The sequence below is a fragment of the Artemia franciscana genome, unplaced genomic scaffold (assembly GCF_032884065.1).
Source record: "Artemia franciscana unplaced genomic scaffold, ASM3288406v1 Scaffold_1078, whole genome shotgun sequence".
Classification (NCBI taxonomy): Eukaryota; Metazoa; Arthropoda; class Branchiopoda; order Anostraca; family Artemiidae; genus Artemia; species Artemia franciscana.
In genome coordinates this window covers 1,415-27,848 of record NW_027062736.1, presented here as the reverse complement: position 1 = coordinate 27,848, position 26,434 = coordinate 1,415, and the positions used below count along the sequence as shown (strand labels likewise).

The 26,434-nt window shown below is 35.2% G+C and overlaps 1 protein-coding gene across 1 annotated transcript in view; it reads right to left on the bottom strand.

The window, feature by feature from the left end:
• LOC136042315 (nardilysin-like) overlaps positions 1-25,941 on the bottom strand; it is a gene marked incomplete at its 5' end in the record, with an annotated part of 72,842 nt that extends 46,901 nt beyond the window's left edge. The window contains 4 exon segments of the mRNA XM_065727265.1: positions 7,556-7,840; positions 10,703-10,838; positions 18,845-19,091; positions 25,723-25,941. Of these exon segments, the coding sequence (XP_065583337.1) occupies positions 7,556-7,840; positions 10,703-10,838; positions 18,845-19,091; positions 25,723-25,941 (887 nt within the window).
• Positions 25,942-26,434: the final 493 nt, after the last annotated feature.

Sequence of the window (26,434 nt, the reverse complement as noted above, 5' to 3'; positions counted from 1 at the left end):
ATCTACTAGACTAAACACTAAAATTATAAATCTCATTACATTTGACGTGTAAAAAAAAAAAAAAAATTGTTTCAATAATTCCGAAGTATCGTGTAAGCAATTAACATCTAAAAAAACAAAAAAAAACATTGTTGCTATAATTCCTAGGCATCTTCCAAGCAAAATATGTCTAAACTAGGAAAAATACAAGATAAAACGCACAAGCTGGAAGACGGCAGCGACCACCATTATATTTCACGATAATTGCAGCTCTTGCAGAGCTCAGTTTTGCAAAGTTGTTTTTTTTCTTCCTTTCTAAACCAAATTTTAACAAAAATCAAAACCGCATTACTTTTCAAATTTAAAGAATTATTTTGTCTAATCGTCAGCAAGTTATTTTGGGTGTCGTTAAACTTCTTTTCTTTTTGTGGTGTCTTGTCCAAATTTTGAAATCCAAAATCATACGGCCAAGAACAATTAAGCTAAAATTATATATTTAATAGATTAGATATAGATAACTTCGAAGACCACACTGCCTTTCCATGACGAAAGTAAAACAGTTCAAAATAGGGATGATACCTTTTTATTGATAGTGAATAGATATAAAATTATTTAACTGGATATTTCGGACATATATACAGTGTTCATCATCAGCAGTAAAACTTCAGCAGAGTAAATCAGCAGAACACTGTATATGTGTTCGAAATATCCAGTTAAATAATTTTATATCTATTCACTGTCAATAAAAAGGTATCATCCCTATTTTGAACTGTTTTACTATAGATTATATATTTATAAATTTATTTAACGGTGTTAAATGGTATGCTATCCTAGAGATTGCAAATACAAAAACTCAAAATATGTTTACTTTAAGCCAAAACTCAAACCCAAGCTCCCCAGGCCATGAGTATGGGTAGCACTCAGTCAAACAAATTCCTTCGCAACATCTGAATCTGAGATACCAGGTGAGGCAGGGAGCGCCTGGTTTTGCTACAAGTAGAAGTAAGAACAAACCCTTACTTTAGTGGCTGCTAAATGGTTACTATAGCTGTAGCAACTCAAAAAGGCGTTATATAATAGTTTTCATGAAAGTTAGAAATACAGCCCATGCCCAAAACTAAGCAAAAATAAAATAATAAAATAATTAAAGTTTCAGCTTTTTCGTAATTCATTACATCCTTCTTTCTTACGTAAATACTTGGGAAGTGGAGCTTCTATTCAATCAATTAATATAATTAGTTAATTCAATCAATCAGGTTAGTGCCATCTATTAGTTCAATCTAACTTATTTGGTTGCCAAGATATTTAGAAGTTTCAGTTCTTCCAGTATACCGTGTATAATTTTTCTCCTCGCATAAATAGCCCGGAATACAATCTTTTTCCTTCAAGTCATTAGTTTAATTACTTAATCCGACTGATTGGATTGCTTGAATCTATCTTATTTAGTCTTAGGGTATTGGGAAGTTTCAGTTTTTCTAAAACAAAACAAATCTTTTCTTCACCTAAGATATAGCGGTCAAATGGAGCTATTTGCATAAAAAATTAGCTTAATTAGTTAATCCAACCCATCAGATTAGTTCCAGCCATAAAGTCAATCTACCTTATTGAGTTCTCGAGATACTAGAACACAGAAATAACTAGGAGGCGGAACATTTTACTTCAATACATTCGCAAACCCAAAACATTAGTTCAGTATATTTTATTTAGTTCACAATACATCTTGAAATTTTGGTTTTCCCGAAATGCAAGAAATCCTTTTTCTCCTCTCAGAAATATCTGGAAAAAGGCGTTTTTTCTCTTATCCATTAGTTTAATTAGTTAATCTAATCCGTTAAACATGTTACATCTATGTTATTAAGTTCACAACACACTTTCAAGTTGCAGTTTTTCCAAAAAATACCTGTACATGTACATAGCTACATAACTATATGTATGTGCATAACTAAAACTATACAAAACTCTATGTACAACATAACTATATGCACATACATAGCTCTATGTAAGTGCGAGGCTAAAGACACCTCTTAACAGGCTCATTCCTGAATTCGGATTCATACAAAATCATGTATATTTTCAATGACATCATTTGTCACCTTGTGTAAATTTGCACGTGTGATAGATACCAAACATTAATTCCTCCTTACTATTTGTCGTTCATAGACCCACACGCGCTGAACTAACACGATCCTTTATTCCATTGTATTTTTTTTGTCTTCTAACCATTCACATCCGCTCAACCAACACGTTCATTCCTTACATTATAATTTTGCTTTGTCTTCTAACAGCAGATTTTGTCTTCCAACCCGTTCATTCATTCCATTATAATTTTGCTTTGTCTTCTAAAAGCAGATTTCGTTGTGCAACGTTTTCCATTGTAATTCAATGTAATTTTTCTCTTTCTTGTTCCAAGCCTTTTTCTTTAGCTTTTTATATTTATTTGTCATCTTGCGTAATTTTACATGTGTCATAGATGCTAAAAATGATACGGCACTCCTATGGAAAATGACATAATTTATGGTCTCGAAATGTATATAAATATGACGTCACTCGCGTGATTTTTATGTCAAAAAATAAGGCTCTAAACAGATATTCTCAAACTCTTGACCACTCTAGGTCGTTTTTTCAGGCCAAAAAATCCCAGGTTGCAAATTTTCAAAAAAAAGGAGGTATTTTTAAGAAAAATTTGTAAAAAAGCAGATAAACACATACACAGTTGAACGTTTAAAGAGAGTAGATATTATGTAAGCGAGTTTAGACACTTTTGAATTGAGCCTCCTGAATAGAACCGATGATAAAATTATCGCCCAAAAGCTTAATAACGTTATAATATTTTTTTTAGTAAGGGGAGTTCCAGTGTGATTCAGTTTAGATGACGATTTACTAGCAAAGTTCAAATGACATCAAAACTTTTTTTTTTTTTTTTTTTTTTTTTTTTTTTTTTTTTTTTTTTTTTTTTTTTTTTTTTTTTAGTGTTGCTGTCACTGAAAGAAAAGAAACGATTGTTAAAATTTAAAGGTGATTATAACTGAAATTTTAGGTGATTGGTCATACTCCAGTATAATCGCTTAGGCCTCCCTTCTTTTGGATAGGAGTAATATAGCCCAGCTTCCAGCACGACGGGTAATTTCTGGAATTACTAATATCATTAAAATACTAAAAACGGGTGTTGATAGTTTATCAGGCAATGCGGAACGTTTGCTCAATGGTAGTTAGGTGTTTATTAATCTCATTGGCTGTCTGTTTAGGCGGTAAATCCAGAAGAAATAAAGGCTCTTGCACGAGCGACCCCCTATTTCTTTCACTTTCTTAAATCATTGTTGAGGTTTGCACTGGTTAAGTAATTTAATTTATTCTTACCATAGCGAGAAGCAGCACAACGTGTTTGGTTTTTCATTTGTTTACAGAGGGTTGAGACATCGTCTTTCTTTCCGAGGCGAAAAAGTTTTAGTTTCAAATGGATTAGTCCTTTTATTTTTTCGTTAATGTAAGGTTTATCTGAGGAGCATACCTTCTAGGTAACCTCTGGGAAACAATTTTGGTAATTCGTCATTCATTTTGCTTGAGACAAACTAAACTTACTTAGACTAAGGTCCTCCCACGCCTGAGGGCGCATAAGGCAGCAACAGTGGTTCGCCACGACGACCTGTCCTGAGCCTTCGACCAAAGCTCCTCCATCGAAGACCTCGCCAGCTTCGCCTCCTTCTCTAACATCCTGCCAACTGTCATTTTGGGTCTCCCTGACTTGCGGAGGCCGGGGGGTATCCAACACCATATGTCATGAGGTAGCCTTCCATCACCCATTCGCACCATGTGCCCCCAATACATCCATCGTCGCTTTCTAATGGTATCAAGGATGGGGGTATGATTTGTTATGGTATAAATCTCATCATTTCGTATTCTCTCAGTCCAATGTATATTCAAAATATATCTTAAGCAGTTATTATCGAATGCCCATAGTCGTTTTCCTAGTTGCGCAGTGATACTCCAAGTTTCACAACCATATGTAAGGACGGAGAGGACATTGCTATTATAAATTCGACAAAACATCATCATTGTCGATGACATCATTAGATGTCATTTAAACTTGACTTGTTAATCGGCATCCAAATTGTAATCACACTTGAAATCCCCATACTAATAAAAATATTATAACACTATTACGCTTTTGAGCGATAATTTTCTCGTCGACTCCATTCGGGAAGCTCAATTCAAAAGTGACCAAGCTCACTGACATAATATCTACACTCTTTAAACGTTCAACTGTGTATTTATCTGTTTATTTACAAATTTTTCTTGAAAACAGCTCCTTTTTTTGAAAATTTGCAACTTGGGATTTTCTGACCTTAAAAATTATTTAGACCGGTCAGTAGTTTGACAATATTCGTTTAGACAAAACAAACTTGTTGGGAGACAAAATCTGGTGTTAGAAGACAAAGCAAAATTACAATGGAATGAAGGACAGTGTTAGCTTAGCGTGTATGGTTCTGTGAACGATAAACAGGAAGGAGGAATGAGTTTTTGGTATCTATCACACGTGCAAAATTACAAAAGATGACAAATGACGCCATGCGAAATTATTCATGATTTCAAATGAATCAGAACAGCGAAAATGAAAGGCATGGAAAAATATTGAGGTAATGATGCAAGGAAATGAAGAGCAAACGAGGTCTGCGGCTAGAGACATGTGACAACAAGCATCACAACGAATACATCAAATCGTTAACGAAATCTAAGGTTAGAAGAGAAGAAACAATAAGAATCACAATGAATCGCAGGAGAAAACAAATTTTGTATAATAGATGATGCTTCAACGGATTAAAATGAAGGAATCGAATTAACGCCAGAATTTCTTCATTCAATAGAAATTACTGATTTGACACTTCATGGCTTACAACGGCTTACAACGGATAACGTCAAGTTTTGAAATGTCACATCCCCTTGTAAACGCGCCACTAGTTTTCAAATAAAATTATTTCTATTGAAGCTTTAAAACGTTAGACTCTTCAATTTTTCTAAGCTTTACCAGAATCAAAGAAGTTCATTTAAATATCAAACAGTTCGTAGTAAGGAGCGACCCGGCTCAATAGTAAACGGAACTCTAAAAAACGGAATTGTGATGCTAAAAGATACATCAAAAGAATGGGATTTTCATGCTGATTTTAAATATACAAGTTTCATCAAATTTAGTCTTTATCAGCAAAAGTTACGAGCCTAAGAAAATTTGCCTTATTTTGGAAAATAGGGGGAAACACCCCCGAAAAGTCATAGAATTTTAACGAAAATCACACCATCGCATTCAGCGTATCAGAGAACCCTATAGCAAAAATTTCAAGCTCCAATCTACAAAAATGTGGAATTTCGTATTTTTTTTTTCCAGAAGACAGATCACGGGTGCGTGTTTATTTGTTTTTTTTTGTTTTTTCCCCCAGGGGTCATCGTATCGACCAAGTGGTCCTAGAATGTCGCAAGAGGGCTCATTCTAACAGAAATGAAAAGTTCTAGGGCCCTTTTTAGGTGAACAAAAAAATTGGAGGGCACCTAGGCCCCCTCCCACGCTCATTTTTTTCCGAAAGTCAACGGATCAAAATTTTGAGATAGCCATTCTGTTCCGCATAGTCGATAACCATAATTACTATGTCTTCGGAGATGACTTACTCCCCCATAGTCCCTGGGGGAGGGGCTGCAAGTTAAAAACTTTGACCAGTGTTTACATACAGTAATGGTTATTGGGAAGCGTACAGACGTTTTCAGTGGGATTTTTTTTTTGGTTTGGGGTTGAGGGGAGGGGGGTATGTGGGAGAATCTTTCCTTGGAGGAATATGTCATGGGGGAAGAGAAATTCAATGAAAAGGGCGCGGGATTTTCTAGCATTACTATAAAAAAAATGAAAAAATAAACATGAAAGAGTTTTTTCAATTGAAAGTAAGGAGTAGCATTAAAACTTAAAACGAACAGAGATTATTTCGCATATGAGGGGTTCTAAAAATTCTTTAGCATAAAGAGCGAAGTATTTAGGAGAAGATAAATACCTCGCTCTATACGCTAAAGTAATTTTAGTAATTTAAACTATTTATTCTACGGCCTTTCTGATTCAGGGGTTATTCTTAAAGAATTGGGACAAAACTTAAGATTTAGTGTAAGGAGCAAGGTATTAACGAGGGGACAAACCCCCTCAAATACATAATAAAAATATAAGAATATAAAAGTTTGTTGCGTAAGTTAATTCTTAAGTTACACATATTTTTTACTAATAAAAACGTTCGTTAAAAATCAATAGTTCTAGTTGCCTTTTTAAGTAACCGGAAAATTGGAGGGCAACAGGGCTCCTTCCCCAACACTTATTTCTCAAAATCTTCTGATCAAAACTAAGAGAAAGCCATTTAGCCAAAAAAATAATTAATATGCAAATTTTGTTTTAATAATTTATGTGCGGAGAGCCAAAATCAAACATGCATTAATTCAAAAACGATCAGAAACTAAATAAAAAAACTAGTTTTTTTAACTGAAAGTAAGGAGCGACATTAAAACTTAAAACGAACAGAAATTACTCCGTATATGAAACGGATTGTCCCCTCCGCAATCCCTCGCTCTTTACACTAAAGTTTGACTCTTTACCACAGTTCTACTTTTTAAAACAATTAAACATTTTAGCGTAAAGAGCGAGGGATTGCAGAGGGGACAACCCATTTCATATACGGAGTAATTTTTGTTCGTTTTAAGTTTTAATGTTGCTCCTTACTTTCAGTTAAAAAAAACTAGTTTTATTTTATTTTATGGATACAGAACGATGATAAAAACGAGAGAAAGAACAAGAATGAGAAAAGAGTCAGGTAGGGGGTGAGGCTGGCTTGTGATCACTGGCTACATCGCTAGCTTGTGGTGCCAATAAACTTCAGACTTTCTACGGAAAACATATGGAAAAGCACGTAAGGCCTACATTGTTATCAAAATGGTTATATATTATACATATAGCCTCTAAGGTATTTTACGATCTACTAGTTTAAAACTTTAGAATAGCACTAAAATTAGCTTTCCAGCCTTCTGTAGATGTGCTGGACTCAGCTCGATGGTGTAGTGAGCTGTTAGTGATAGAAGTAGCATTTGTATTTTTTTTTTTGTCTTCTGTAATAAAAAGTCAAAATTTCGAATAGGTGTAAGCCCATAAAAAAAGCCATATGGTTGCTTGTAACCACGAAAGAATTCAACCAATCAAGTCTTGTCAGAACCGGAGAACAAGGTGCCAAATTGCCTTCTTACGGCTAGTTTAGTAAGGAATGACCCTTTTTTGACAGATTTCCCTTCCAAAGCCCCCTCCGTCCCTCTTGTCCTTTTCCTACCAATCCCCACCATTTCTCCCCATTTCCTGCAGCAAAATCAAAATGCTAAACAAAGAAAAAATGAACTAGCCTGGAAATGAGCCGGAAACCTACTGCGTGTAAAGAAGGTAAGATAACCGTTCAGAAAGGACCCAGTTAAATATACCTGATGCAAATTCCAATTCAAGCGCAAGAATGGTCAAATGTAATCCCCCTCCCACCCACCAAAAAAGACCCTGATATTTGCCACTATTCCTTACTTGACTAGGGACGACGGTTTCAAGAGAGAATTCTTGTATTTCTTCTTCAACTGATCAACGAGTACTTTGAAAAAACCGTCTGTTATTCTCGATTCGATTGTAATTAAATGTTCAAATATTTTGCCAAGAAGGACATCCAATTTGTCGTTGAAACCAGCTGTCTTGACTACAAGTCCTCTATCACCAGCTGATATAGAATACTCCAAATTAGCAAGATGTGCTGCATACAACTCTTCCATTGTGTCTTGTTGTAATGCCATGGCTAATAAATCTAGCCCAGCGGCACTGAAAAAAGACAACGCGGTAAATATGCTAAATCGTACTAAATATCCTAAAAGATAAAAATCGAGGTAGAATCACGGACGCACTAAATGGTCTTGTGGTTTCAAAATAACACTGCGGTATTATTTTTTTTGTATCTTTAGAAGTTAAACAAGTTTAAATTTTCTTTCAGTGCTGGCGATTTCAGTTTGGCGATAAATGTTTGCTGTCAAATGTTTATTTAAATTTAATACTTCGCAAGAAGTTTGATCTGTTCCTTTGCGACAAAAACATTTATGATTTCAAATATCCTGTGTTTCTTCCGTCTTCAAAAAACAAATTTTGATTAGAAAGTTTTCGAGTTGAGTTACTTCGAATATTGTAATCAGTTTTCAAAGAAATTTAGATATTATAAATTTAATTTATTTTATGTTGCGTCTTTAATGTTTCAACTCGTAGCCTCAGGTTAGTCTGGTCTTTGTATTTACGAAGTTCGAACGATGGCTTTCAAAGAGCCATCTCTACCACACACTACCAAAATAAGACAGCAAGTCCTAGAGTTATACCAGTCACAAGCTAAAAAGAGCCTAAGGGCTATAGACATAGTTTTAAGGTTATTATAAAAATATAACTTAATACAAAAATATATCTTAAACGTTACAAGCACTTACATTGGCATCAACGCCATTTTACAGTCTTCCATTTTACAGTTTATCTTCCATTTTGTCCATATCTTACATTTACAGTTTATCTTCTATTTTGTCCATACCTTCCATTTTACAGTTTATCTTCCATTTTGTCCATATCTTCCATATCTTACATTTTACAGTTTATCTTCCATTTTGTCCATATCTTCCGCATCTTCCATTTTACAGTTTATCTTCCATTTTGTCTATATCTTCCATTTTACAGTTTATCTTCCATTTTGTCCATATCTTCCATATCTTAAATTTTACAGTTTATCTATTATTTAAGATTCAGACAAGTTTCAATTTTTGGAGCATCTATCTGTAGGGACAGGAAGGCATAGATGACCATGTTTGGAAACATCTGAGTTGTGGTGACCACGAAAAAGCAGTGTATAGGGTAGTGTAGTGTGTTTGTGTTATGGTAACCACGGCAAAGCAGTGTATGGGGTATTGTATTGTCTTTGGGTTATAGTAACCATGGTAAAGCAGTGTATGGGGCAGTGTATTATGTTTGTGCTATGGTAACCACGGCAGAGAAGTGTATGGGGCAGTTTATTGTGTTATGGTAACCACGACAAAGCACTGTATGGAGCAGTGTATTGTGTTCGTGTTATGGTAACCATGGTAAAGCAGTGTATGGGAAAATGTATTGTATTACGTGTTATGGTAATCACGGCAGAGCAGTGAATGGGACTTGCAAGACTACTTCCCATGTCATTAAAGTGGATAAGGAAATGCGTAGACCCCAAGAAACTAACAGTGGATGACCTAGCTTTGATTGAATGATCTCTGGAAATTAGCTCGTCGAGAACAACCTTTGGTAAAGAATCAGACAAAATGGCAATCAATTTAAGTTAGCACCAGAAAAAAACTATATGCATGAGGTTTATCTGGAAAGCCCCGATGTCATATTCTGTCAAAAGCTATAGCAATATTAATTGATAAAACCCAATGTCTTATCCCCTTAAGTTCAATCCTTTCCTGGTTCAGTGACACTTGGCAGTCTAACTTTCAGTGTTTTCGGTAGGATCCACATTGGAAGTCATCCAAAAGATTCTTTGACTTGGTTATTGCTAAAGCGAATCATTTATAATGTTCTTAAGGACTTTCAAAGCACATGATAGGCCCACACTGTTCATATCTCTACCTGGTCTTGTTTTAGAATGGATATGAGCAGATTCCCATGCCAGTGGAAAGGTTCCAGAGCGATAGCACTGCTAGACAATAAGTAGCAGAGGTGCAACTCAAAGACGTACGAAAACACATGGTGTCCTTCTAGGACCCGTGGGATTAGTCACATCAAGACGCTGCTAAATGTACTGTATTTTCAAAATTCAAGACGTTACGTAATCCTAAGGATTTAAGGACCGAGAAAGTTCACACGAACAAAGACGTTTTTGGTTCGACCAGAGAAATTAAAAAACTCGACCACCGTCATCCAAATTCACGGATCCGGCGAGGGTACTGGAAATAGCTTTTTGCTTGTCGATCTTAAACCAGAGTTCTTACAGCAATAAAATTGAGGCTCCCTCAAAAATGGCATAATCTTCTTGGCAAGTCTGCATTAGCTCTTTGCAGAACCATGTTGGAACTAGGAATTGAATTTCCCCTTGTACTGATCACAGGAAGTGAATTTCTCCTTGTACTGATCCAAGGAAGTGAATTTCTCCTTTTACTGACCCGAGGAAGTGAATTTCTCCTTGTACTTTGATCCCAGAAGTGAATTTCTTCTTGTACTGATCGCAGGAAGTGAATTTCTCCCTGTACTGATCCCAAATTGCGGAATCATATAAACGGCGTCTTCGCAAGATCTAGTGAATGCAAACCTGTCAGCTTCACTCTTTGAACGTTCCCTTACTTTAATGCCTTTTAATTTGCTCCGATAGCCTTCTTGCAGTCAGTGACGAGCTAATATTATTTTCAGTCATAATATAAATAACTTGAACTTTATAATATAAATATATAATATAATAAATAAATAATTAACATAATATAAATAAATAATTTGAACTTCCTTAAGAAACCTAATATTTCAGAAAGTATGATAGCAAAACAGCCCTTGATACAGTCCTGATTAAACTCATTTAGCTCATATACTATATGAGTTTAATCAGTATACTATATGAGTATACTGATATACTATATACTCAGTATAATCATATACTATATGAGTTTAATCATATACTCATATACTCACTTTGATGCATCATTAGTGGCAAACGGTGAAATCAAATAAACACCAAGGGAAGCTTTTGGCAGCTTGAAGATATAATCCTGTCTAAACCACAAAGTCCCACTAGGTTCTTCCAAAATCTTCTCAGGATATTTTTCAGCTAAAACAAGTTTCATTATTAATACAATGCCCACAAAAAACGTGAAAGACAATGGCTTACAAGGTGGTGTAATTCAACAAGATTCAATTTTATGCCCAAACAAGACTAAGTCACATCGGCGGATCTATCTTAATGTATTAGCCCTAAAGCAACGTTTGAAAGTTTAAAAAGCTCAACTGTATTAAATTTGTCAGGAGTTAGAGAGAAAAAAGGGTTTTAATAAAATAAATAAAACATATTAACAACAAAACCAAAATTTATAAAACTTGTATGGGTAGACATCACCCTTTACAAAACCCCATATACACAATCACTACGAGCCATCTTTGACCCCCCCCCATCCAAAAAAAACAAAACAATAAATAATAATAAATAAAATAAACAAAACGAATTAATTTTTAATAAATATTCACGACCTGACTAGATAGCGAAGACACAAAATTAAAAATCATTCATCTATTATATCTCTTTGTCGCCCTCCTAGAAAAAAAATCACAACCACTAGAAAGAAAATTCCCTTACCAGGGATTAGAGTTCATATGTAGACAAACAGTGTCCTTTCAGTTTACTGCGAAAGTCATGTAGCTCATCAACTGTCAAAACAGCCTGAGGTAATACTTCCCACATCCGAGGGCTAATACGTCTTATGGAAAAAACGGATCTCTTTGCAATAGCCTGAGGTCACCTAACTTGCGGTGATACTCTAATCGGGTAATTATGAAAATTAACACCATTTGTAAACATTTTCCTAAAATCCTCAGGTAATGACACACTTGCATACTTAAACATAAAACCAGCATTATAAAAACGGAATAGACCAGCAATCGGTAATATATGCCCTTCATCAAATTTATGTCGAATAGACGGATCGCGGTTATTTTCAGTTAAAACATGTAGGACATTATTTTGTAAACTTCTAAGGGGACGAAGGTGAGTTAAAAACATACTTGACCACGCAAGACAACTATTTAGAAGGTACGGGTGAACAAAAGAAAATAAAACAATCTCATAATATCTTCTGGAAAAAAGGGCTTCAGTTTCTTCATCATCCGAACATTTCTTGCAACCTTGCTACTAACACATGCAATGTGCTCTTTGAAGTTAAGGTCAACAATGGTCGACTATCACCCCAGATACTTTTTTGAAGCTTCTCGAGGCAGAATATTTTCACCGAAATATATTTTGTCAATCCAAGGGTAGTAATTGCTACTTCTCCCGTACATTTCAAAATGGCATTTAGTGAGCTTTATTTGAAGTCTGTTAACCCTCAGCCATTTTTCAATGTTTAACATACCAGTCTGAATATTCTGTAAGAGCATTTCCCCGGCTTTTTACAGCAACAGTAAGATGCTTGTCATCAGCAAAATAAGGCAAAATAGATTTTGATGCTCAAGTATCACTACATTTTATATAAAAAGACAGTCCTTTGATAACATTTCACAGGTCATCAATAAAGAGGATGTCATAAAGATAGATTTAAAGGAAAAGAGAACTTCTTAGGAGGGCGTTAAGAGGGAGGCTCTGAATAGATTGGGGTGGAGGAGGAGCGTTTGTAGCTGTGTTGGCCTCAGGCAGCTTGGTACTGCGGTGAGTTGTTAGTAGTAGTAGTAGTATTATTCTCAAGACATTCAACTATCCAACCACTAATCAATTTTTCAATAGCTCTAGATAAAATGGGCAGCAATGAAATAGGCCTATAATCGTTCGGTGAATTTTTTTTCTGCGCCCTTAAAAAGCGGAACGACTCTAGCGATCTTCATAAAATCAGAAAAAACGCCAAATTTTAGGCCCATATTAAATACAATCCAAACCTGGTCACATATTTCCGAGATAAACATACTTAATTACACGTAATGAAAGGAAGTCAGCACCTGAGGCATTATTTCTCATATTCCACAACGTGGTACGCCATTCACTAGCAGTCACTGGTTTCCGATATCCAGATACATCACTTTCCTCGGGTAAAAACTGGCGGTATGTTCCTCCTTAGAAAATGTTGTCGTGGAGTTCGCTACCCATTTACCAACAACAGAAAAATAGTCACACATATTATCTACAACCAAAGCATCAGTACTGACATTTTCGGGTTGAACTGAACTCTAGGAGGGCTCAAAACAGACTGAATTACTCTCCACGTTTGCCTGGGATTACATACACTTTTTTAAAACTCATTTCTATAATAACCAATTCACGCTTTTCGTAATATGTTATTGAGTTCAAAATTATATTTAGATACATTATATAAAATTATTTTTTGATTTAAATTAAATAATTTATATAAAATTATGTGCCTTCGCCTCAGGAGATACTACAGAAAATATACAAAATTGTCTTTGCTTTGAGATTGCCTTCCTCAGTCCTCTAATAACCCAGGGTTTTCTAGGGGTAACATGAAAAGCCGGCTTTGAAATAACTGTACAGCTTTCTTTTAGCAATTTAGTTATTTCTGAATATCACAATGAAAACTTTTCATTAACTTGAAGATCACTAGTTTTTAAAAAATTCCAATTGAGTGTTATTTAATTTTCTTCTGAATATGCTAAGAGCCTCAGCATACATTTTCAATGCGGAAATTTGTGCTGATATATTCATAGTTGTAGGAACACTATACTGTCTAATAACAACAAGAACACCAAAATGATCAGAAACATCATAATAGCATTAACAATATCACTTTACGTTAGAAAAAACATGACCGAGAAGTGATTCCGAGCACAAAGTCACTCGACATTAACTGTCGGTCTTGAAACGAAAGTAAAACAGTTCAAAATAGGGATGAAACCTTTTAATTGACAGTGAACAGATAGAAAATTATTTAAGTGGATATTTCAAACAATAAACCGTAACCCAACATAACATTTTAAAAACCTCGAACTCGCGGGTTTGCAGACAATTATGGTGAAGAGTTTATTTTAAATTAGTGATTCCAAAAGAATCCCTGAGGTCATGGATGCAGGTGCGAAGAAGATGTCACTCAGAAATGCGAATTTTCTCGATTTGCGGTGATCTTGATGGGCTGGACCATCTTCTTTTCAGGTGTCAGGGGCTAAAAGAGCTGAGATACAAACCCTGGAATTCCTCCGCGGAGAGATAGAGTTAATCTTCCGAAGAGCGTTGCACTTGAGCGACGACCGTGCATTCTTGCCGGTGCTTGAAAACCATGGTGAGGGCCACGTCTACTCCTCCCACCAGACCGTACCGATAACCGCATCAGGTCCCCAAGGTGAACAGCCTCTAGGCAGGGTTACCGCTATAGCAGCGGTAAAGAGGGAGCTTTCTTGGGGTTGGTGGTCGTGACCCCCTTCTTGGAACTTTGAAGTCGACGTCAAAAGTAAATATAGTAGCAGTGGGAAATTTTGTCCGGAAGGATCTTATTATTTGAAAGTCGAGTGTTACATGATTTAGTTTTGTTGTTGTTGTATATGTATGTATACAACCTGAAAAATGGCTTTAAATACAGTCATTCATTCATTCATTTACTAAAAATAGATCAAGATTAAAGTCTCCATAAAACAAAGCACGAGTAATTTGAACCTGACAACTTATCCATTTCTATTTCTAGTGAATCTATGTGTATTCCAACATGTTACTTTAGCCTGGTTGGGCATTACTTGAACCTTGACTAAGAGAATTTAATTTAAATTCATAAAACAAATCAAAACCTCCTTAATTTGGACCAGACTAAAAAAAAAGCATTGGTCACCGTTAGGAGTCTACCCCACATTTGTCACAAATTTGTATGTTGTAACATGTCTTTATCTACGGCTAGCGAATAAAAATTCAACTAATGTCAGAACCCTGCTTTGGGATTAGGCCCAAAAAAGCGGGCAGAGCAAAACACAGCTGGCAAGACCCCTGCCAGAACCTTACTTTAATATTAGGCCCACAGACAGGGGGTACTGCAAGATACAATTACCGAGACGAGATTTGACTCCACTAAGAACCCTGCTTTAGGATAAAACCAAAAACAAATGGGATTGCAAAGTACAATCACCAAATGAAAATTTGACCCCAGTTAGAACGGTGCTTCAAGATTATGCCCGAAACTCTAGGTAACATATAATACAGTTGTCAAATCAAAACTTTCTTCTGTTGTAACCCTACTTTAGAATTAGACTCAAAGCAGCGGGCGACATAAAAAATAGTTGCCGAATCGAAAATCAACAACAGTTAGATATCAAACAGTTCGTGGTAACGAACTGTAGTAAGGAGCAACCCGGCTCAATAGTAAACGAAACTCTAAAAAATGGAGCTTTGATGCTAAAAGATATATCAAAAGAATCAAATTTTCATGCTGATTTTAAATATATAAGTTTCATCAAATTTAGTCTTTGTCATCAAAAGTTATGAGCCTGAGAAAATTTGCCTTATTTTGGAAAACAGGGGGAAACACCCCCTAAAAGTCATAGGATCTTAACGAAAATCACACCATCGCATTCAGCGTATCAGAGAACCCCGTAGAAAAAATTTCAAGGTCCAATCTACAAAAATCTGGGATTTCGTATTTTTTGCCAGAAGACAAATCACGGGTGCGTGTTTATTTGTTTGTTTTTTTTTTTTTCCAGGGGTCATCGTATCGACCAAGTGGTCATAGAATGTCGCAAGAGGGCTCATTCTAACGGAAATGAAAAGTTCTAGTATCCTTTTTAAGTGACCAAAAAAATTAGAGGGCACCTAGGCCCCCTCCCACACTCATTTTTTCTCCAAAATCAACAGATCAAAATTTTGAGATAGCCATTTTGTTCTGCATATTCAAAAACCATAATAACTATGTCTTTGGGAATGACTTACTCCCCCACAGTCCCCGGGGGAGGGCTGTAAATTACAAACTTCGACCAGTGTTTACATATATTAATGGTTATTGGGAAGTGTACAGTCGTTTTCAGGGGCTTTTTTTTTGGTTTTGGGGGTGAGGTTGAGGGGAGGGGAATATGTGGGAGGATCTTTCCTTGGAGAAATACATCATGGGGGAACAGAAATTCAATGAAAAGGGCGCAGGATTTTCTAAAATTACTATAAAAAAAAAACAATGAAAAAATAAACATGGAAAAGTTTTTTCAATTGAAAGTAAAGAGTAGCATTGAAACTTAAAACAAAACAGAGATTATTACGCATTACGCATATGAGGGGTTCTAAAATTACTTTAGCATAAAGAGTGAGGTATTTAGAAGGAGATAAATACCTCGCTCTTTATGCTATAGTATTTTTAGTAATTTCAACTATTTATTCTACGGCCTTTCTGATTCAGAGGTCATTCTTAAAGAAATGGGACAAAACTTACGATTTAGTGTAAAGAACGAGGTATTAACGGGGGTACAAACTCCCTCATATACATAATAAAAATTAAATAATATAAAAGTTTGTTACGTAAGTTAGTTCTTAAGTTACGTATATTTTTTACTAATAAAAAAAATTCGTGAAAAATTAAAATTTATAGTTGCCTTTTTATGTAACCGAAAAATTGCATGGCAACTAGGCCTCCTTCCCCATCCCGTATTTCTCAAAATCGTCTGATCAAAACTAAGAGAAAGCTATTTAGCCAAAAAAGGAATTAATATGCCAATTTCATTTTAATAATTTATGTGTTGAGAGCCAAAATCAAACATGCATTAATTCAAAAACGTTCAGAAATTACATAAAAAACTAGTTTTTTTAACTGAAAGTAAGGAGCGACATTAAAACTTAAAACGAACAGAAATTACTCCGCATATGAAATGGGTTGTCCCCTCCGCAATCCCTCGCTCTTTTCGCTAAGGTTTGACTCTTTGCCACAATTCTGCTTTTTAAAACAATTAAAAGCATTAGCGTAAAGAGCGAGGGATCGCGGAGGGGACAACCCATTTCATATACGGAGTAATTTCTGTTCGTTTTAAGTTTTAATGTCGCTCCTTACTTTCAGTTAAAAAAACTAGTTTTTTTTTATGTAATCAAACAGTTCGTGGTAACGAACTGTAGTAAGGAGCGACCCGGCTCAATAGTAACCAAAACTCTAAAAAATGGATATAATGCTGGTTTTAAATATATAAGTTTCATCAAGTTTAGTCTTACCCATCAAAAGTTACCCATCCTGAGAAAATTTGCGTTATTTTAGAAAATAGGGGGAAACGCCCCTCAAAAGTCATAGAATCTTAACGAAAATCACACCATCAGATTCAGCGTATCAGAGAACCCTACTGTAGAAGTTTCGAGCTCCTATCTACAAAAATGTGGAATTTTGCATTTTTTGCCAGAAGGCAGATCACGGATGCGTGTTTATTTGTTTTTTTGTTTTTTTTTTTTCCAGGGGTGATCGTATCGACCCAGTTGTCCTAGAATGTTGCAAGAGGGCTCATTCTAACGGAAATGAAAAGTTCTAGTGCCCTTTTTAAGTGACCAAAAGAATTGGAGGGCACCTAGGCCCCCTCCCACGCTAATTATTTTCCCAAAGTCAACGGATCAAAATTCTGAGATAGCCATTTTATTCAGCGTAGTCGAAAAACCTTATAACTATGTCTTTGGGGACGACTTACTCCCCCACAGTCCCCGTGGGAGGGGCAACAAGTTACAAACTTTGACCTGTGCTTACATATAGTAATGGTTATTGGGAAGTATACAGGCGTTTTCAGGAGGATTTTTTTGGTTTGGGGGAGGGGTTGAGAAGAGGGGGATATGCTGGGGGAACTTTCCATCGAGGAATTTGTCATGGGGGAAGAAAATTTCCATGAAGGGAGCGCAGGATTCACAAGCATTACTTAAAAAAAACAATTAAAAAATAAAAGTGAAAAAGCTTTTTCAGCTGGAAGTAAGGAACAGCAATAAAACTTAAAACAAACAGAAATTATTACCCATATGAGGAGCTCACCTCCTTCTAATACCTCGCTCTTTACGCTAAAGTATTTTCGGTAATTTCAACTACTTATTCTACGGCTTTTGTGATTCAGGGGTTCATTCTTAATGAATTGGGATAAAATTTAAGCTTTAGTGTAAAGAGCGAGGTACTGACGATGGGGCGAATTCCCTCATATATGTAATAAAAACATGAGAATACAAAAGTTCTTTACGTAAGCTAATTTATAAGTTACGTAAATCTTTTACCAATAAAAAGATTCGTAAAAAATTAAAAGTTCTAGTTGCCTTTTTAATTAACCAAAAAATCGGGGGGCAACTAGGCTTCGTCCCCCGCTCTTTTTTTCTCAAAATCATTCGATCAAAATTATGAGAAAGCCATTGAGCCAAAAAAAAAAAAAATGCAAATTTCGTTTTGATTATTCCTCTGCGGAGAGCCAAAATCAAAACATGCATTGATTCAAAAACGTTCAGAAATTAAATAAAAAAAACAAGTTTTTTCAACTGAAAGTAAGGAGTGACATCAAAACTTAAAACGCACAGAAATTACTTCGTATATGAAAGAGGCTGCTTCCTCATCAACGCCCCGCTCTTTACGCTAAAGTTTTTTACTGTTTTAGAAAGAAGAATTGAGAGAAAGAGTCAAACTTTAGCGTAAAGAGCGGGGCGTTGATGAGGAAGCAGCCTCTTTCATATACGGAGTAATTTCTGTTCGTTTTAAGTTTTAATGTCACTCCTTACTTTCAGTTGAAAAAACTTGTTTTTTTTATTTATCTGCAGTAGGATCCGGCCCAAAATAGCAAGAGAGGCAAAGTACAGTTGCCAAATAGAAATTCAACAACTATGAGGTGTTTGATTTGGGATTATGCTCAAAACTTTGTGTGACGCAAAATACAGTTTCAAATCAAAATTGAACTCTTGTCAGAACACAGTTTTCACTCTAGACAAAACTTCAAAACCCTGTTGGATTGTTCCAAATGGAATTCATTTTTTTGCAGATATTTGAGTGAAGACCTTTGCTAAGCCGCGGTAAGTAATAAAACCAACTGAAACAAGGAATCAAAACAACGATAAAAAATAAATAAAAAACTAAAATAAGCCTCTGACAAAAAAAAGGTAAAGGATCTCTACTACAATAATATAACAGTTGCAGCCAAAAAATTAGACACATTTTTTCTTACCACTTATCGGTATAAATATCTCAAAATTCTTTGCCAAAAAAGGATTCGGCTCAGGCACGCGGAATTCAGGTCTGGGTGATAGTGAATTTAAATGGTCTAGCCATGACTTCGGAATATCTTCAATACGGTAATTTACACCCACCCACTTTTCTTTTTTATCTGTGAATCCCGGCTCAGCAAAGTCCTTATGCAGGATGGCAATGTTCATCTTTTCAGGTTTCAAGTAATCCAAACATTCGCATATTAGCTAGAAAAAAAAGCTAAGAATTAGCAAAAATTTCTTATGCAGGATTGCAACGTTCATCGTTTCAGATTTCAAGTAATGCAAACATTCGCATATTAGCTAGAAAAAAAGCTAAAAATTAGCAAAAATTTCTTATGCAGGATTGCAACGTTCATCGTTTCAGATTTCAATTAAAGCAAACATTCGCATATTAGTCAAAAGAAAAACAGTTGAAAACTAGCTAAAAAATTTTGCGTTATATTGTGAAGTTATTTTTTCAGGTTACAAGATATAAAAAAATTGGCATTTTAGGAAACAAAAGAGTATAATTAGCTAAAATACCTTATGCAGAATTGTACAGTTCATTTATTCAGGTTTCAAATAATTCCAAACATTAGCTAATTAGCTAGAAAAATAGCTAAAAATTAGCTAAAGTCTTTATGCAGGATGGCAAATTTCGTCTTTCGAGGTTTCAAATAATCCAAAGATTCAAAAATAGGTAAAAAAAAAAATAGCTAAGAATTCTAGCGCTCGATTATGATGTTCATATTTCCAAGCTATCAGATATCCAAAGATTGGGGTTTTAGGGAAAAAAAAAGACAATAATTTGCAAAAAGTTCGTATGGACTTTCATCTTTTCAGGTTTCAAGTATTAGCGTATTAACTAAAAAAAAAACTTGAAATTAGCTAAAATTCCTTATATAAGATTGCAATGTTCATCTTTTCAGGTAATCCAAAAGTTAACATAACTAAAAGAAAAACAGGTAAAAGCTGGTTAAAAATTCTAGCTCAAAATTGTGATGTTCACGTTTTTAGGTTCCAAGATATCCAGCCATTCGCATATTAATAATTCGCAAAAATTCATGTGCAGGATTTTGTTGTTCATCTTTTCAAGGTCGTTGAAACACTCGCATATCGCATAAAAAGAATAATCATTTATAAATATAAAAATAAACAATTCATGAATCAAATAAAGTGATGTGCTTTACAAATACGAGCAAGTTGTGATAAGCTAGAGTCTATTATACGGGTACTTCACTATAAAGTATACTATGCTTATGGTATCTTTCCTGAATTTTAGTTGACTATAATCCAAGCTGTTTATATTTGAAGTCAAAATCATATATTGAAAAAACTTGTGTTAAACCATAAATTGTTTTAAAACATAAAATTTTAAACCATATTTTTGAAAATATTTCAAAAAATTATTTTTAGATCTAATCTTAAAAAAACATTTTCTTCAAGGTTGGTGTGGAAGTGCTTTTCTTAGACTATGCACTTCTTGAATTAATTCTCTGCTCAATACTGTTGCTAAATCTAATATTTGCTCCCATAACACTTGCGTACCTACTGAACACAAGCACATTGTTAAAGTGACGTAGCTAAAAACAAAGAAAAAACGAGTACTGGTAACATGACCTCTTGTGTCCGCAGAAATGCCACTTGAATTATACTAAGTTGCACTTATTCCATCAGTAAATAAACGAATTTATTCTGGAGGAGGGTAAAAATTATAAAAAGCTAAAATATACAGACCATATAGGAGACAATGGGAAAAAATATTGAGATTTAGGGGGTGGTGGTTACAAGCCAGAGAGTAACACTTACGTACCTCTATGATTTCAGTTTAATGTAAAAGTTATTCCATTATGCCTATTCTATCACTGAGACTATAAATTAAGATTACAATCCGTCATACGTCACTGAGACTACAATCTTTAATTTTTACAAATTTGACCGGCCTAAGAATATTCCTGAGATCTAAATAAAAGAAATGTTATACAAATGCAGTCAAATATTAATAACTAGAAAACATAACAGCTAGAATATCTAGACGTTCTAATAAATAGCGTTTTGCAACAGAAGCTATTTATTCTCGGGTATTGCCAAGATGTTAACGTTCGGAGACTTTATCTCATAATTAGGACTGAAATGAGCGTAATTAGAACATTCTTTCAAAATTTGTCGATGTCAGTGTTCCTATTTAGGATCACCCAGTTGTCAGTTATCCAAAAAACAAAATCCTAATTTTTCGACACAATTACTTTTATTTGGCGACATTCATCAATTAAAGCCCGAACACGGCAACATAAGTCAACTTCTTCTTCTTGTTAAAAACATTTACATCTGGAAAAAAATATACACGGGAAAAAATTATTTGCAAGTTTTCAATAAAAAAAAGCAAATACTTGCTATATTTATTTACATTTTAAGCTATGTTTGAAAATTTTACAGGTAAAAATGAAGTTTACATTTTTTTTTTCAAAAGGGACGAAAGAAACCTCAGGGGATCAACTGAATAAAAGTTTAGTACTGAATTTAACTTGTCCAAACATTTTTTCGAGCCCGGGTTTCAACGTCCCGAAGTAAGAATTGTCAGAAACTATACTAGCCAAGAGAAGGCCCTGAACGTTTTCATCGTCATTGGTCCGAAAATGGCGTTAAAAAAGATCTGCGTTTAGAAGACGTGTCACTACGAGCATGATCAATTGAATAGGAAGCAGACGCAGGCGGAATAATACAAGGTGACGAATGACTTCAGAATTACATAGGGGTGGTCCACGACGGGACGCTCATGTCCGGGACATCGTAGAAACTTGTATGAGGGCTCACTTAAACGCCAATTTGGAGTTAAAAAACTATTGTTGGGTAAATTATTATTATGGTAAACTATGTCATCCCCCCTGACACACGTTTATTAAAGAATAAATGGAAAGAGAAGAAAAAACGAAATTCAAGTAGGTGTACAGCAATTATGTCGTCTTGAACCAGTGACTGCTTTCGACTCCTTTGGATTACAGAATTACCACATTCCTTGTCCATCAAGTTACGAATATGTGCATGAAGAAAATGAAGAAAAAACCCACCAATTTAACTTTCACAAAGAATAATGTTTTTGTTTTGTTTTTTTATGAGAGGCTATATCCAGCTATCATAAGTTAAACTGTTAATAAAAATCGCTAGGTTTCTTTTTCACCATACGGTAAACAAACCCATTAACGCGCAAATTTTACTTGTGGCTATTTGCGGATTTTAGAAGACATGTCACAACGAGCATGATCAAGTATCTTGGTGAACTTAAAAACATTATGCAGCACTCTTAGCCGCCGTTTATGGAAGGTGTAAGTGCAGGTTTAGTCCAGTACATAAGGAAACATATTGAGAAAATAAATCTCACTTCATAGTGTGCAGAGTAATCCTAATTATATATTTGCAGAGGGAGAAACTTTATCTTCACTTCTTTCCTTCTTTTTCTAGTTTTTCTAAGATATTCAGCATTGGTCACAATAAAATTTTGTTCAGTTTTGAAAATTCTGGCTAAATGCGCTGAATGCCGCGCCATCTTCAAAATTAATTTATATGTATCGCTATTGTACTTCTAGAAGCTTTGCATTTAATACAAACGACAAGAATCCTGCCGTTTAATTTGTGGACATTGTCGGTGGATGCTCCGACAACAGTCAGCCATCATGTGTACACCTCCTATATTTCGATATTGTCTCTGCTATCCTTATACCGTGTATCTACGATCTTCAAGTCTTCGTGATATCACTCATTTTGTTCATCAGTGACTTTACTAGGAAAGTTATTGACAAAAAGAAGCATTTCCATACCCATGTTGCAACCAAGCTTTTGTGACTGTCCAAGAATAGCTGAATTATTTTTTGTGTAATTCTATGCTCGAACATTTACAAGAAAATAGCTGACAATTTTTGAACGCTAGCCTAGCATTCTTTTGAAGATCTGAAATTGTTCCGCTGAAAAGGCTATGTACAAAAGAGTAGCGATTCTCTGCTCGTTTTCAAGCCAAGCCTGTTTTGGCTCAACAAGAGTCACAGAAAAACTTGTGTGTAGTTTTGTGCTCGTGCATTTGCACGAAAATATTTGGGAATATTAATATGTTATTTTGAATACGAGCCAGGTATTCTTAGAAAGATCTATCATTGTTTAGATGAAAAGGTCATACTCAAATAAGAGCTCTTGTTGCAACCAATCGTTTTATGGTTCATCAACAGCTGCTGAAAATTTTTTGAGTAATTCAGAGCTCATGAATTTTCAAAAATTATTTGGCAAAATTATTCTGTGCTCGTGCACTCACAAGAAATCCTCTGGCAATATCTTTTAATGACAGACGAGAATTCTTTTGAAGATCCGTCATTGTTCCGATGAAAAAGAATACACTTGACTTATGTATGCTAGTCTTATGTATGTTTGACTTATTATGTTGGTCAATAACATATGTATTTTGCTTGCTTTTAGTTTCGCACAGAGGACTTTACAGCACAAATAAACTCTGCGGCAATTAATGATCTATGACAAAGACCATTAAACGTAGACCATAAGAGCACATAAAAGAGAAAAACCAAAAAAGACAAAAACCAGAAAGTAACCTAAGTCATGAAGAAACCATATTAAACATAAACCATAAAGCATACAAAAGAGAAGAGGTAGTTAAAACTACCTCCTTTTTTCTAATTTTTCCGATTTAACCGTCCCTCCACCCCCAACCCTCCAGATGGTCGAATCGGGGAAACGACAATTTCTAATTTAATCTGGTCTAGTTCCTGATACGCCTGCAAATTTCATCGTCCTAGCTTACCTGGAAGTGCCTAAAGTAGCAAAACCGGGACAAACAGACCGAGAGACCAACAGAAATTGCGATCGCTATACGTCACTTAGTTAATACCAAGTGCCATAAAAATCAAAAGAGAGAAAAACCAGAAAGCAACCTAAGTCATGAATAAACTATATTAAACATAAACCATAAAAGCACATAAAAGAGAACAAGAGCTAAGAGCTCATAAGGCACTTGTGACGAGGTCGGAAGAGCCCAGAGCCAAGAGCTCATATGGCATGAGCTCTAGCAAAATTCTAAGAATCAATAGGTTGACTTAAAAGGAAAATCAGAGGCTTAATGCAGGTCGGGATTTAAAATAAGAGCTCTGAGACACGAGGTCCTTCTAATATCAAATTTCATTAAGATCCGATCACCCATTCGTAAGTTAAGAACAACTATTTTTTTTTTTTTTAGTCTCCCTCAAGCCCTCCCCAGATGGCCGAATCGGAAAACGGCTGTTATCATGTCAATTTGTGCTGGTCCTTGACATGCCTACCAATTTTCATCGTCTTAGCAAGTACAGAAGTACCGAACTCACCAAAGAACTGGAAATCCCCCCAACTCCCCCAAAGTGAGCGGATCGTTGCAATTATGTCAATCACGTATCTAGAACTTGTGCTTATTCTTCCCATCAAGTTTCACCCCAATCTCTCCACTTTAAGCGTTTTCCAAGATTTCTGTTTCCAACCTCCAGCCCCCTATGTCCATGGATCCGATTCGAATTGGAAATGGAGCATTTGAGACATAAGACCTTTCTATAAATCAAGTTTCATTAAGATCCGACCACCAATTCATAAGATACCTCAATTTTCAAGTTTTCCAAGATTTTCAGTTTCCCCATCCACCTCCCCCCAATGTCACCGGATCTGGTCGGGATTTAAAATAAGAGCTCGAAACACAAGATCTTTCTAAGTATCAAATTTCATTAAGATCTGATCGTTCGTAAGTTACAAATACCTCATTTTTTGTAATTTTTCCGAATTACCTCCCCTCCCCTCCGAAAAAAAATCCCCCAAAGAGAGTAAATCCGTTCTGGTTATGTCAGTCACGTATCTTAGACTTGTGCTTATTCTTCCCACCAAGTTTCATCCTGATCTCTCCGCTCTAAGCGTTTTCCAAGATTTCTGGTTCCCCCCATCTCCCCCCAATGACACTGGATCCGGTCAAAATTTCAAATGAGAGATCTAAGTTACGAAGACCTTCTAAACGTGAGACTTCATCAAGATCCGATCACTCCTTCGTAAGCTAAAAATACCTCATTTTTTTGTTTTCCGAATTAACCCCCGCCCACCTCCCGGAAAGAGAGCGGATCCGTTCCGGTTATTTAAATCACGTATCTAGGACTTGTGATTATTTTTCCCACCAATTTTCATCCCGATCCCTCACTCTAAGCGTTTTCCAAAATTTTAAGTTTCCCCCTCCAGCTCCACTCGATGTCACCGGATCCGGTCAGGGTTGAAACTAAGAACTCTGAGACACTATATTTCTCTAAATATCAAATTTCATTAAGATCCAATCACCAGTCCGTAAGTTAAAAATACCTCATTTTTCTAACTTTTCCGAATTAACCGTCCCCCACTCCCTTCCCCCCAGATAGTCGAATTGGGGAAAACGACTATTTTAGTTTAATCTGGTCTGGTCCCTGATACGCCTGCCAAATTTCATCGTCCTTGCTTATCTGAAAGAGCCTAAGCTAGCAAAACCGGGACAGACAGACAGAGAGAATTTGCAATCGTTATATGTCACTTGGTAAATACCAAGTGACATAAAAAAAAAGGGAGAAAAACCAGAAAGTAACCTAAGTCATGAACAAACCATATTAAATGTTTTACATTAAATTTTGATAAAAAGGCACTTGAATCTTTTAGATTATGTATTTAAGCAGTAAAATATTGCTTTTTGAAAAATAGAAAGATAGGTAGCTCCCGAACAAGCAACATTACATTTTATATTAATTTTCAAAAAAGTAAACTTTAATCATTGAGAATATGAATTTAATGAGTACAAATTTGCTCCATAAAAGCAAAAAAAACTTACCTCAGGGTTATACTCTCTAATTAGATGCAGTCCAGTCAAGTAGTCTGAGGGTGGATAGTAATGCATGTAGCTGACTATACTCTCCACATTTTCATATGGAGGAATCTCCTCCATGAATCGAAAATTTATTTCATCAATTAGTTTAAGCTCGTTGAAAACCCACTCCCGAGGGCCCGTCTGCTTGACAAGAGATATGAATGAAATCGCAGCTTCTATTACCTATAAATGTTAAATAGTATTGACTTGAAGAAACCACACTGGAGCAGTTTACACAAAAATTTATAATTCTTACGAATGCAATTGTCATACGCACCAAAAAAAAAAAAAAAAAAAAAAAAAAAAAAAAAAAAAAAAAAAAAAATGAAAGAAATCATAATTTCTATGACGATCACTGGAATAGTCCTTACAAAATAATTTTTGTGATGTCATACATACATCACATGTGCCAAACATCATAAAAAGGTCATACACACCAAACATAAAAGAAATCGACGACAAAAAATAATTGCATCAGAAGTCATTTTAGAGAAGCATACGTTCTGAATAAAATGCAAAAAGCTAAAAAAAAAAAAAAAATTCGAAATATATATTAAATATATTTTCGAAAATAATATGAAAGAACAGCTTCTCTGTAATTTCCCAATAATATTAATATGATGAAACTTTACTGGACTGTTTTTTTTTGGAGAATCAAAATTTGTTTGAAAACATC